This window comes from Heterodontus francisci, chromosome 27 (genome assembly GCF_036365525.1).
Source record: "Heterodontus francisci isolate sHetFra1 chromosome 27, sHetFra1.hap1, whole genome shotgun sequence".
Classification (NCBI taxonomy): domain Eukaryota; kingdom Metazoa; phylum Chordata; class Chondrichthyes; order Heterodontiformes; family Heterodontidae; genus Heterodontus; species Heterodontus francisci.
In genome coordinates this window covers 23,371,428-23,384,497 of record NC_090397.1, presented here as the reverse complement: position 1 = coordinate 23,384,497, position 13,070 = coordinate 23,371,428, and the positions used below count along the sequence as shown (strand labels likewise).

General features: G+C 42.8%; 2 protein-coding genes across 3 annotated transcripts in view; both read right to left on the bottom strand.

Annotated features, from left to right (window-relative positions):
• The window catches only part of LOC137384924 (anoctamin-2-like), a 186,167-nt gene extending 175,461 nt beyond the window's left edge, over positions 1-10,706 (bottom strand). The window contains exons 1-2 of the mRNA XM_068059633.1: positions 10,650-10,706; positions 2,191-2,343 (exon numbers count right to left, since the gene is read on the bottom strand). Coding sequence (XP_067915734.1) covers positions 2,191-2,343; positions 10,650-10,706 — 210 coding nt within the window. The remainder of the gene's footprint in view (positions 1-2,190; positions 2,344-10,649) is intronic.
• Positions 10,707-12,258: 1,552 nt separating this feature from the next.
• Positions 12,259-13,070, bottom strand: part of vwf (von Willebrand factor) — a 125,126-nt gene continuing 124,314 nt past the window's right edge. For both annotated transcript variants that reach the window (XM_068059005.1, XM_068059004.1), the window contains one exon: positions 12,259-12,729. In XM_068059005.1, the coding sequence (XP_067915106.1) occupies positions 12,544-12,729 (186 nt within the window). In that variant the 3' untranslated portion in view covers positions 12,259-12,543. The remainder of the gene's footprint in view (positions 12,730-13,070) is intronic.

Sequence of the window (13,070 nt, the reverse complement as noted above, 5' to 3'; positions counted from 1 at the left end):
ATAGTCATATTCTACAAGCTGCTTAGAATTGTCATTGCTTGGTGCTAAGATTGCATTGTTGCCTGCTCATTGTTAAACTAGATATCATTTGGAGGAATATTTGGTTTGGGTAACAACAAAAGCCTAATAGGCTTTGCCATCTGAAGATTCCGACCTGCATACTGTCGCTGCTGATTAGCATAACCGTTACATGCCTGTCAGCCAATCATATTGCAGGTCTGGTGGACGTCATAACACCTTATCTGTACAAAGTGACATTCCAAGCAGCTGATTCTTCAGAGCAGCTTGTGCCTTTAAGCTAAATGAAGCTGCCTTTTACTTGAATGGTTTCTAATTTGTACATCACAGTGCAGTAGCTAGTCAATGTGCAAAATCTTTGCATTGCTGAAAATGTTAAGGGCAATTTAGCTTCAGGTGCAGCATTGCAATGCACTGTACGATGGAGTACAACATTTATGCATTCGGCTAGTTTCCTTTTTCATCTTTGTCATTAGGAGGGGACTGTTGAGCAGAGACCCAGATTTTTTCCCACAAGGAGGAAGTAGGATCGGGGGGTGAGACTGAACGGTGAATCATTGAGGTCTGACCACCTCCAAGCAACTAGTAATGAAAGAAAAGAAGGAAGAATTTGCATTTATAAAGCATCTTCATGACCTCAGGACATCCCAAAGTATTTTATAGATAATGAAGTACTTTTGAAATGTAGTCACTGTTATAATATAGGACACATAGAAACCAATTTGTGCACAGCGAGATCCCACATAAAGCAATGAAGAAGCTGGCAGAGGGTAAGGCAGGTCTTCTCAGCCCAAGACTAATCCATGGTGCACATAGAGCTAGAAACAAAAAACATCTGAACCCACTTTTACTTTCCTTAATACTCAAGAGCCAGGAATTAATCTGAAACTGTGTGAGGTTTTCATTTTAAGGTTTAATAGCAGAATTTATCCTCTGATTTTTCTAGTGCAATTTGAAGGGAGGATATAGCAAAGCAATCCATAAAAAAATCAACATCAAGCGCATTTAGGATCCTTACAGGCAGCAGAAATAGTTAATTAGATCCTATGACCCAGATATTTATGGAGTAGTGGGAAGAGAGCAGTGGTACATGTTTGTGGTGAGAAACCCGGAAATGCCAGGAACATGGAGTTCCTGATAAATTTAACAGCAGAAACTCATCAGCATTTTTGGCTCTGTTTCTGCCCAGCAGCTGATCAGACAGAGAGGGTGACCCGCTTCTGGGTGAGGAAGCCAGCAGGGAGGGAGGAATCGTGGGGAGGGAGAGATCACGGTGGGGGGGGGGGAGGTGGTGGGGGAGAGTTTGCATACAGGAAGAGATTGTGGGGAGGATAGTTCACGAGGAAGGAGAGATTGTGAGGGAGAGATCATGGAGAGGAGAGATTGTGGGGCAGGAATGATAGCAGGGAGGAAGAGAATGTGGGGAGGGTAAGATATCGTGGGGGAGAAATCACAGGGAGGGAGAGTTTGGAGGAGAGATGGTGGTGAGGAGAAATCTGGGTAGTGAGAATCCATGGGGGAAAGATCATGGGGAAAGAAGCTTGTGGGGACGGAGAGATTGCGGAGGAGAGACGGCCAAGAGGATAGATGCTGGGGAGGAGAGATGGTGGAGAGAAGAGATGGTGGGGTCAGAGATCATGGGGGAGAGATCGCTTGGGGGATAGATCGCAGAGTGGGAGAGATCACAAAGAGATTTTGCAGGGAGGGGGATGTAATGAGTTCTTTTTATGTTGTCTGTTGCAACATAAATGAGATCTGTGGAGTCCAGATGGTTGAAAATCTCAAATAGGTTTCTTTACAACTAAACTATTATACACAATACATAGCAAACTATTTACAGGACCTCCCTCTAGGTGTTACAGTTACAGAGTGACTCAAGCTTGTAGTCATATGACTGCATCCTGGCACTTAGCTCATTAGCATACTAAGATCTTAAAGAGACATAACTCTTAAAGACAATTATACGACAGGGGAGGTCACAGGGAGGGAAAGATCGCAGGAGGGGAGAGATTGCAGGGAGGGAGAGATCGCAAGGAGGGGGAATGGCAGGGATGGAGAGTTCACAGGGAGGGGGAGATTGCAGGGAGGGAGAGATCAAAGCTGGGAGGGCTCATGGGGAGGTAGGGATAATGGAAGAGAAGCAAATCATGACAGAAGATTTGCTTGAGGGACCTGGGTGAAGTATTCCTGCTCCTTCTGGCACACAAGCAGTGCTATGAAAAACAATGAGCTGCTGGATCTGCCTCTTTTGGTCTGCCTTTGCTTGCTGGGATTCCCAAGCCTTCGGGAGCCCAACCCACAGCCGTTAAAGCCAAATGCCAAAATCTGAGGAACAGATATACATATTATAATTAAAAATCAATTTCTCCAAAATGGGTTACTTAGCTAACCCCCTAACCCACCGTGCTTAAACCCGAAGTAAGTGCGTTTGTGACAGGTTGGGGTCGAGTATCACATTTTTACTGATTTAGCCACATGCCCCACCCCCACCCCGAGCCCCACCACCCTCTCCAACCCATCATGGCAGGAGTAAAATTCCACTCTGTAAGTCTGTGGTCAGTAATGCATATGTGTATTTGTGCATTATATATAACAAATAGAACTAAACTAAAATAAAAGAGATTATAATTCTGAATCCATATATTCATATAGATATTGTGAAATACAGTATATTACAGTAAATGTTAAACTATTTTTCACATTATTATTCTCGAAATCTTATTTCAAAATGAACCATTTCGTGGTTCAGCAATATTTTGGATAATGAAGTCTCTGCTACACTTAAAAGACCTGGCCCGGCTTATATAAATAAAACTCACTCACCATATGTCACCGAAGTGAAGGCAACATAAATCAGCTATGTGCATTTAGGCCACCTCAGCAATTCAGTTTCCTCCCATTCCAATGACTATTGTTACATGAAATAACTTGCTCTTTGTGGAGAGACATTGGCACATTCTTGCACCATGATTTCACTGCTAGTTTACAAAGTAAGCCAGGCTGGCATGAGAAAGTTTCAGTTGCTTTTCAAAGGGTTTTATGGACAAATTTATCTGTAGAATAGCATAAATACTTAGTGCATTTAATAACTTTCTGATCAGTGAACTCTGCAATTTTTGATTCATTCAATCCAGAACTGCTCTATTTCCAGCTTGTTCAGTGATGAATCAAATTCTATAATTCAATGATAATATATAAAGTTCAAGTTGCAAAGGGATAAGTTAAGCAGTGGATTAGCATACTATCCTTTCGCCTCTTTGGCCTAGTTTTGTGTCCAGCTCTGACTGGTGGGGTGAAGAGCTCCTTGTTCAAATAGCAGTAAGGCTCTAATGTGAAATGAGCGTGGCCTAAGAGGCAAGGTAACTTTACAGTAGCAGGCACCAAAAATTAGTAGTCTCACTCAAGCAGGGGCGAGGAATGAGTGGAGTGGAAATGGAAATCCCACCCTGCTGTAAGATCGGACACTTTTTACTTTTTACAGAAGAAAAATAAAATGGAGAGGTTTGAGGCAATATCTGAAGAGTTTCTTGTTATTGTACTTCGAGCTCACTGTAGAGTCCTTTTGTAGGTAGTTCTTGCTTGTATGTAATTCTTGCTTTTCATTGGGGCCCAGTATTCTTTTTAACCCTGGTTCACTGTAGGAGACTTTTCTCTCTTGGGACTCCTGTGTCTTCAATGGATTTCAAAGCTGGTGAGAATGAGATGAGAGCAGACAGGAGAGAGATGTTCTCAATCCAGGAGCAAGAGCTTTCTCAGTTTAAATTCTCCGTGGCCAATTTAAAACTCTCAGTTCAAAACTCTGCAAAAGCCAGTTAGTCTTGTGACTAAACTGGTCTGACCATGTCTTCTGTGTATTCGGCCACCTTAGCAGTTAACCTGGAATGCGAGCTCCTCTACCCTCAATGTCTGGTAATCAAAAGTCCATTGTGGTTTAAATTGGAGCAGGGAGTAGCCCCTTTGTCCTTTTCAAGTACTGTCTGTTAATATGCAACAATGTCTCTCCAGCCAAGGATCCAAGGGTTTTTTTTAACCAATTCTTTCTTCACTCCAGTAACAGTTTTGAATTAACGTTCATGTGGCTAAATAATATTCCTCATTTTTGGCAGGTGGGGGCTTGCATGACAATGTGAATTATTAAAAACAATTAATAAATTCCAAGAATAAAGTAATGGAACAAACCTAAAAGAATTTTAAAACATGATGTTACTGTAAAGCCTTTGGGCTCACTGCAATAAGGAATAGCTCAGGACATCACAAAGCGCTTCACAGCCAATGAATTACAGCTACTGTTGTAAGGTCCCACAGGCAGCAATAAGATTAGTGAGCAGAACGTCCATTTCAGAGAGGTCGGTTGAGGGATAAATGTTAGTTACGACACCAGGAGAACGCCCCTACTTTTCTTTGGAAAGTACTATGTGATCATTTTCATCCAGCCAACAGAGCAGCCTTGGTTTAACATCTCACCCAAAAGCCGACACCTCTGACAGTGCAGCATTCCCTCAGTACTGTGCTGAAGTGTCAGCAGAGATTAGAGTCCATTCACTTATACCGATGGCCAAGATTTTGAGCCATGACCTCATTAATATTGGGTTGCCCCAGTCGTCAGCCAGGTAAGTGGAGTATCATGGTTGCAGAGTGTGGGGGTTCCAGGGTGAGTACAGTTCAGTTTATTATTAGCCTGCTCCTCATGGCCCGACAAAAAAAAATTCCAAACTGAACTTAGCTAGGTCAATACACCTTCCTCGCATGTAGAACTGGTTGGATGGTGCACAGCACACACAATGATCAATTCTGACTTCAAATGGCCCTAGGACCCAGACTTGCATATTTAAAGGAACCTACTGATGGAGACAGGCAAGTGCCTTAAGTGCCCAATGGTAGGTCCCTTCAAATGCCATTGTCCTCTTCGTCAGTTTTATTGGGGTGGTAAGGCTATGACCTCATTTTGAGGCCATTACTGCCAGCAATATAAGTGAATTGAACCAACTATGTGCTCTAGTCTCGGGTGAAACTTAAACCCATAAACATCTGGTTCAAAGGTTAGAGAGCTTGCTCAGAGCTAAGATTGACACCTTCTATTATAGGTTGTAAAACTAGAATGTATTGAACATTTGTTCTTGGGTTTATTTTATTAGTTAATTAACTTGCATGATTTGAATCCCAGGATCACTATATGTTCATTAGATGAAATTCTGGGCAATTGCAGATTTTTCATCCTTGTCAGATATTGGATTTAAGGTGAGATTCTGCCATCATCTGCTTTACTGCTTCCCACTCTCATCAAATGAGAGCGCGCACATGCACAATATTCATTAACAGTACTACATACACAGCTCTATCCTCATGTCATTGAATTGCATTGTACATCAATTTTGAATGTGAAGCATTGGCACAAAGAATGAACGTACACTGCATACACAATTCTTTTTTATACACATCCTTATTGGGTACTGACTGCCACCATTTGAAATACATGCTCATTTTAACACAATATATATTAGACAGCTTAATTATATTCAAGCTGCACTTCAATCATGTATGCTGTAAACGGTATCAGCTCCAGCTTGTCCCTCTGCGGATAGTTTATTGACATTTTGCCACAAAGACTGAATGATAACTATAGGTCAGCAGTATTTTTTATTAAACAGTATCAATTCCAATTATTTGATCTAAAACTGTGAAATGATGGGAACAAGCATCAACTGTTTAAATATCTTATGAAAATATATGACTACTTCCCAAACCATCTCCAGAATAAAGGTCCAACAGCCTTAAGAGTCTTTTCCCTCACTCCATACCTTGAGACAGCAGGTGGCAGGGAGTAACTCCAGATACTAAGGGTACAGAAAATGCTCTCAGTGGCATGCAGACCATATTGCCCACTCGCTGGCATCAATTGCCCGATAAGCAACTTTCATCCTTGGTTTATTCAGAGATGTCTTCAACTATTTTTCTTTCAAGCCCTTGGAATTGTTGTGGCCATCTTGACTGTCACTGTCGTTGACTTTCCACTTCTATTAATTACTGTCCTTATGAGAGTTGGCAGTTGTGGTGGATCTTCACAGAATGCCAATTGAAATTGTTTTTATTTTTAGTAAAATGTAGATTTAGTAGTGGAGTTAAATAATATCATGTTATGTTTTGTAAAAATATAAGATAACTTAATTATTTTTGGCAAAATATTGTTTCCATTAGTTATATTTATCTTTGTCTCAATTCTTTATCATCATTGACAAAACTATTTTAACATTATGATTGGCTATGTGTTCTATCTTTTCTTATTAAGGAGGAATCTGCCAAGTTTCCTGCATTTCTTGGTTGATTTGTTCGTGTGCATGTATTTGGAAGGCTCTTTAGTTTAGTTTTAGTGATACAGCACTAAAACTGGCCCTTCGGCCCACCGAGTCTGTGCCGACCATCAACCACCCATTTATACTAATCCTACACTAATCCCATATTCCTACCACATCCTCACCTGTCCCTATATTCCCCTACCACCTACCTATACGAGGGGCAATTTATAATGGCCAATTTACCTATCAACCTGCAAGTCTTTTGGCTGTGGGAGGAAACCGGAGCACCCAGAGGAAATCCACGCAGACACAGGGAGAACTTGCAAACTCCACACAGGCAGTACCCAGAATTGAACCCGGGTTGCTGGAGCTGTGAGGCTGCGGTGCTAACCACTGCGCCACTGTGCCGCCCTTTGTTCCATGCCCGTGATATTACTGAAATGGTTGTTCAACAGATTTACACTAACAGATCCTTTAATGCAATAAAATAAATTGTGGTGGTTTGCAGTGGCAAAATTAATCAAACACCGAGCAAAGATAGGTGAAGGTATTAGGATGATAACCAAAGACAAAAAATCTGACGACACTTCTGAAGGAAAGATGGGAGGAAGCAAGAGGGAGAGGTTTAGGGATAGGGTTCCAGGGTGTGGGACAGAGATGTTTGAAAGTTCTGTGACTGAAGGTGGAGCAGAGGGAGGGGGTTGCAAAGAAGCCCAGCAAAGAAAACACGAAGTTAAGTAATGGGGGAGCCAGGGAGAAACTTGTAAATGAGGGCATGGATTTTGAAATCAACAAGCAGGATAAGGAGCTCCCAATGATGGTTGGCGAGAACAAGAGTAATTAGATGAAGGGGACCTAGTATGAGACACTGGGCACTAGAAATTTAAGACAAATTGCAATTTGTAAGGAGTGACAGTCAGGAGGTTGGCAAGGAAAACCTCATAGTAATTGAGTCTGGAACTAACAAAGTGGATAAAATTTCATTAGCAGTGGGTTTGCAGTGGAGGTGGAGGTCAGTGATGTAATGCAGGTGGAATTGATGGCAATTCGTGTGTTCGACACAGAGCACTGGGCTATGGACTATCCTGAGGTTGCATATTTACAGGCTCAGCCTCAGCCAGCTGCCGGAGACAGGAACAGAGTCAAGGGCTAAACTGGGAGTTTATGGCAGATGTCTCATAGGATGGCTTCAGTCTTGCTGATATTGAATTTAAGGAAGTACTTGATAATAGGCTGGGATATGTAATTTTCCAACATATTCCTGGTGTGTGCTGGGACTGCCAAAATGGGCAATCTCCTCTACCATTTGTGGAATCTATGCGTGACTAACTTCCCTCTGTCATCTATAATCTTATCTCATGGGTAATATTACATTCCTTCTTTGTTCCCTTTACTCCAGTGTATGTTTTTATTTCCCTTTGTTTTCCAGTGGAATTATTTGTTTCAATCTTGCAGCTTTACAGGATTTTTGAAAGGCCTTCCATCCTTTTTTCCTAAAAACATAATAGGAGCAGGAGTAGGCTATACAGCCCCTCATGCCTGCTGTACCATTCAATAAAATCATGGCTTATCTTCAATATCAACTCCACTTTCCCGCCCTTTCCCCATACCCTTGATTCCCTTACTGCCCAATAATCTATCGATTTCAGTCTTGAATATACTCAGCAGCTGCGTACCCACAGCTCACTGGGGTGGGGAATACCCAAGATTCACAAACCTTTGAATGAAGAAATGTTTCCTCAACTCAATCCGAAATAGCTGAGACCTTATCCTGAGGCTATGACCCCTAGTTCAAGACTCTACAGCCACTCAACATCTACCCTGTCAAACTCTCTAAGAATTTTATACTTTTCAATGAGGACACCTCTCTAAACTCCAGAGCAGATAGGCCCATTTTAATCAATCGGTCCTCATAGGACAACATCTCATCTGAAGAATCAATCCAGTGAACCTTATTTGCACTCCCTCTGAGGCAACTATATCCTTTCATAGTAAAGGAAACCAAAATTGCACCCCAAAATAAAAGCAAAATACTGCAGATGCTGGAAATCTGAAATAAAAACAAAAAGTGCTGGAAATACTCAGCAGGTCTGGCAGCATCTGTGGAGAGAGAAGCAGAGTTAACGTTTCGGGTCTGTGACCTTTCATTAGAACTGGCAAAGGTTAGAAAAGAATTAGGTTTTAAGCAAGTGAAGGGAAGTGGGGGAGGGGTGCAGTGGGGGAGAGAACAAAGGGGAGGAAGGTGATAGGGCAGAGGGCAGGAGAGATTAAATAACAAAGCTGTCCTGGGACAAAGGCAAAGAGTGTGTTAATGCTTGTGGTGAAAGACAAAGCATTAGTCCAAAAAGATTGTTAATAGCAGAATAATGAGCAGCTGTGACTACATGAAGAACAGGCACATGGTTAAAAAATAAAATATAATTTTTTTTTTAAAAGCCAGTCATGCTCTGAAGTTATTGAACTCGATGTTCAGTCTGCAAGGCTGTAGAGTGCCTAATCGAAAGATCAGGGGCTGCTCCTCGAGCTTGCGTTGATGTTCACTGGAACACTGGAGCAGGCTAAAGACAAAAATGTTGGCATGAGAGCAGGGGTGGGTGTTGAAATGGCAAGCAACCGGAAGCTCAAGGTTATGCTTTCAGACTGAGTGGAGGTGTTCCGCAAAGCGATCACCCAAACTACATTTAGTCTCCCCAGTGCAGAGGAGGTCGCATTGTGAGCAGCGAATACAGTATATTAAATTGAAAGAAGTACAAGTAAATCGCTGCTTCACCTGAAAGGAGTGTTTGGGGTATTGGATAGTGAGGAGAGAGGAGGTAAAAGGGCAGGTAATACACCTCCTGCGATTGCATGGGAAGGTGCCGAGGTGTCGGGGTAATGGAGGGGTGGACCAGGGTGTCACAGAGGGAACAATCCCTTCGGAATGCTGACAGGGAAGGGGAGGGGACGATGTGTTTGGTGGTGGTATCACGCTGGAGGTGGCGGAAATGGCAGAGGATGATCCTTTGAATATGGAGGCTGGTGGAGTGGAAAGTGAGGACAAGGGGAACCCTGTTGTGGCACTGGGAGGGAGGATAAGGAGTGAGGGCAGAAGTGCGGGAAATGGTCCGGTCACGATTGAGGACTCTGTCAACCACAGTGGGGGGGGAATCCTCCATTGAATCTGACCTTCCCCTCTCTGATGTTGAATGATCTGTACTTAGCAAAGTACTCTGTTTAATCCCCTTAAGCCCCCACCTGAATGAATTTCATGCTTGGCATAACGTTGAGCTCTTCTTCCATCCCCTTCGCCTCCATGCTCACTTCTTTAGCCAGGAGTCCTCCCCACAACCAGCAGACCCATTCACCCAACTCTAGCATTCTCCATCCACCTGGACCCCTCCCTCTGACCTCTTACACACTCTTGATCTTTTCATTGTGGACTGTCGGCAAGACATCGGCCGTCTCAATTTCTCTGCCTCCCTCACTCACTCTAACCTGTCTCCCTCTGAACTTCTTGCAAGCTGTTCTCTCAGGTCTGACCCCGACATTGTGATCAAACCTGCTGACAAGGGTGATGCTGTTGTTGTCTGGCGTACTGACCTCTACCTTGCAGAGGCTGAGTGCCCACTCTCAGACACTTCTTCCTGCCTCCCTCTGGACCATGACCCACCACCAAACATCAAACTGCTGTCCATAGGACTGTCACTGACTTCATCTCCTCCGGAGAACTTCCTTCTACAGCTTCCAACCTCATAGCCCCGCAACCCCGGACAGCCCACTTCTACCTCCTTCCCAAAATCCACAAACAAGAGTGTTCTGGGAGACCCATTATTTCAGCCTGTTCCTGCCCCACTGAACTTATTTCTTCCTATCTTGACTCTATCTTTTCTCCGCTCGTACAATCTCTTCCCACTTACATCGGTGACTCTTCTGACGCCCTACGTCATTTTGACAATTTCCAGTTTCCTGGCCCTAACTGCCTCCTCTTCACTATGGACGTCCAATCTCTCTACACCTCCATACCCCACCAGAACTGTTTGAGGGCTTTCCACTTCTTCCTTGAACAGAGGCCCAACCAGTCCCCATCCACCACCACCCTCCTCTCACATTGAACAACTTCTCCTTCAACTCCACTCACTTCCTTCAAGTAAAACGTGTTGCTATGGGTACCCACATGGGTCCTAGTTATGCTTGTCTTTTTGTGGGATATGTCGTACAGTCCTTGATCCAGTTCTACTCATGCCCCCTCCCCCAACTCTTTTTCTGGTACATTGCTGACTGTATACGTGCTGTTTCCTGCTCCCACCCCAAACTGGAAAACTTTATCAACTTTGCTTACAATTTCCACCCTTCTCTCACCTTTACATGGTCCATCTCCAAAACTTCCTTTCCCTTCTTTGACTTCTCCGTCTCCATCTCTGGGGATAGGCTGTCCACTAATATTCATTATAAGCCCACCGACTCCCACAGCTACCTCAACTACACTTCTTCACACCCTGCCTCCTGTAAGCACTCCATTCCATCCTCCCAGTTTCTCCGTCTCTGATGCATCTGCTCTGATGTTGCTTCCTTCCACAACAGCGCTTCTGATATGTCTTCCTTTTTCCGCAACCAAGGATATCCCCCCTCCGCCCCCCCACACTGTGGTTGACAGGGCCCTCAACCATGTCCAGCACATTTCCCACACTTCTGCCCTCACCCTTTCCCCTTCCTCCCAGAACCATGACAGGTTCCTCACTTTTCACCCCACCAGCCTCGACATCCATTGGATCATCCTCCACCATTTCCGCCACCTCCAGCGTGATGCCACCACCAAGTGCATCTTCCCCTCCCCTCCCCTGTCAGCATTCCTAAGGGATCATTCCCTCCGTGATTGTATCCCACGTGCAGTCTCACCAAAGCCCTATATAATTGCAGCGACTTCCATACTCATATTCCAAACCCCTTGCAATAAAGGCTAACATAACATTAACCTTTCTAATTGCTTACTCTGCCTGTATGTTAACATTTTGTGATTAATGTACAAGGACAACCCAGTCTCTCTAAATACCAACAATTACTACAGTCTCACCTTTTAAAAAAAAAAATCTACTTTTCCATTCTTCCTACTAATATGGGTAATTTCACACTTCCCACATTACACTCCATCTGCCACCTTCTTGCCAAATCACTTAACTGGTTCACATCCCTTTGAAGCATCCAAAAACCTCACTGCTTAATCTGTCCCAACCACTGGGCCAGCACATAGCTCATTGGTGTGCATTGCCCTTCCAAGTTTGTCAAGAAGAAAGGAAAATGGATTAATGGATTAATTCATCGCTTTTTATATTTTAATCATGTCTGCCAGACATAACCGTCACAATGAAAGAGGAAGCACATTTATTTTCCAATTAGGCTGTGATCTATGGAATGAAATCCACACCACATGGAGTTCAAATACAGTAAATTAGCTTTTTACAGACCTGTAAGTATGACAAGTCTCATAAATAAAACAATTAACTTTGACCAGAACAACCTTGACCTGTTACAGCTCAAATTTTTTAAGTGTCTTTAGACCCAGGCCACAGTTTGGGATAAGGGGACGCTAAAGGACGATTGGAGTTTGGGTTTAAAAACTGTTGCAAGAACCAGCCAGTCTGTCATTATTCAGAGCAGCTGATGTTGGCTCACCCATCTATCACTTTCGCTGAAGAATTTTTAACTGGAGTGCACTTGAAAGTGTGTTGGAAGCAGATTCAACAGTAACTTGCATAAGGGAATAGGATCGCTACTTAAAAAGAAAACATCTGCAGGACTATGTGGAAAAAGCAGCAGAGTAGGACTAATTGGTAGCTCTTTTAGCAAGCCAGTACAGGCACGATGAGTCAAATGACCTCCTTCTGTATTGTACGATTCTATGATTCTATATTTGAGTTCATTGTCAGCTTCCTTTACACCCGAGTAACACAAACACATACCAAGTTCATAGTTCAAAGCAACAGATAAGCTTTACTATATTCCTTTGAGTAAATTACCATGACAGTTAATACAGTCAGTAAGACATGAACTTATAATTGTTAATACAGCAATAAAGTAAGATTTTGCAATTAATCATATTTACAAGGAGTTTTTTCATCGCAAGAAATAACATAGCTGGGATATTGTTATTTGTGAAATGGCAAGAACACTGAGAATTCAGTACTGAACTTGAAATAATACCAGTTCTGGATCTAACAGTAAGTCCAGTTAATGTCGTATGCATGTTTTACTTCATTCATTCACACTTATGAGCAACACACGCACATTCCTGCATGTCGATTACTTTATGTTGCAGCACAGTCCCGTTTAGACATCTCAGTGGCACTAACATGGGTGTCGATGCTGTTGCCGAACAGCAGGTGCAGTCATTCTGCTCCTCATCCTTCTGTAAGGAGTAGGCAGATTTACTTGGACAGTACCCCTGAAATATAGAATGAGTCAGCAATTGGATAATGGCAAGGTTAAGTACTATCATATCGTAAAAACAGCATCTAGTTTTGTCACTTTAAATTTACTGTATTTCAAATTAAATGGTGTATTTTTTCTTCTTCTTAGGATGATCTTTTAAATTTATTTGAGTGGTTATCGTGGTAGGGGGCATGGTAGATAAAGGTGTGGGCATTATGCTTGAGAAATGGGAAAATTCTTTATGTTAGGTACCCACTGTCATTACCAGGACATTACCATGTCAGAACCAGATGCAGAATAAAATTCTATCAAATCTACCACAACAACATGCCTTTATCTAGAAGTCAACAATGT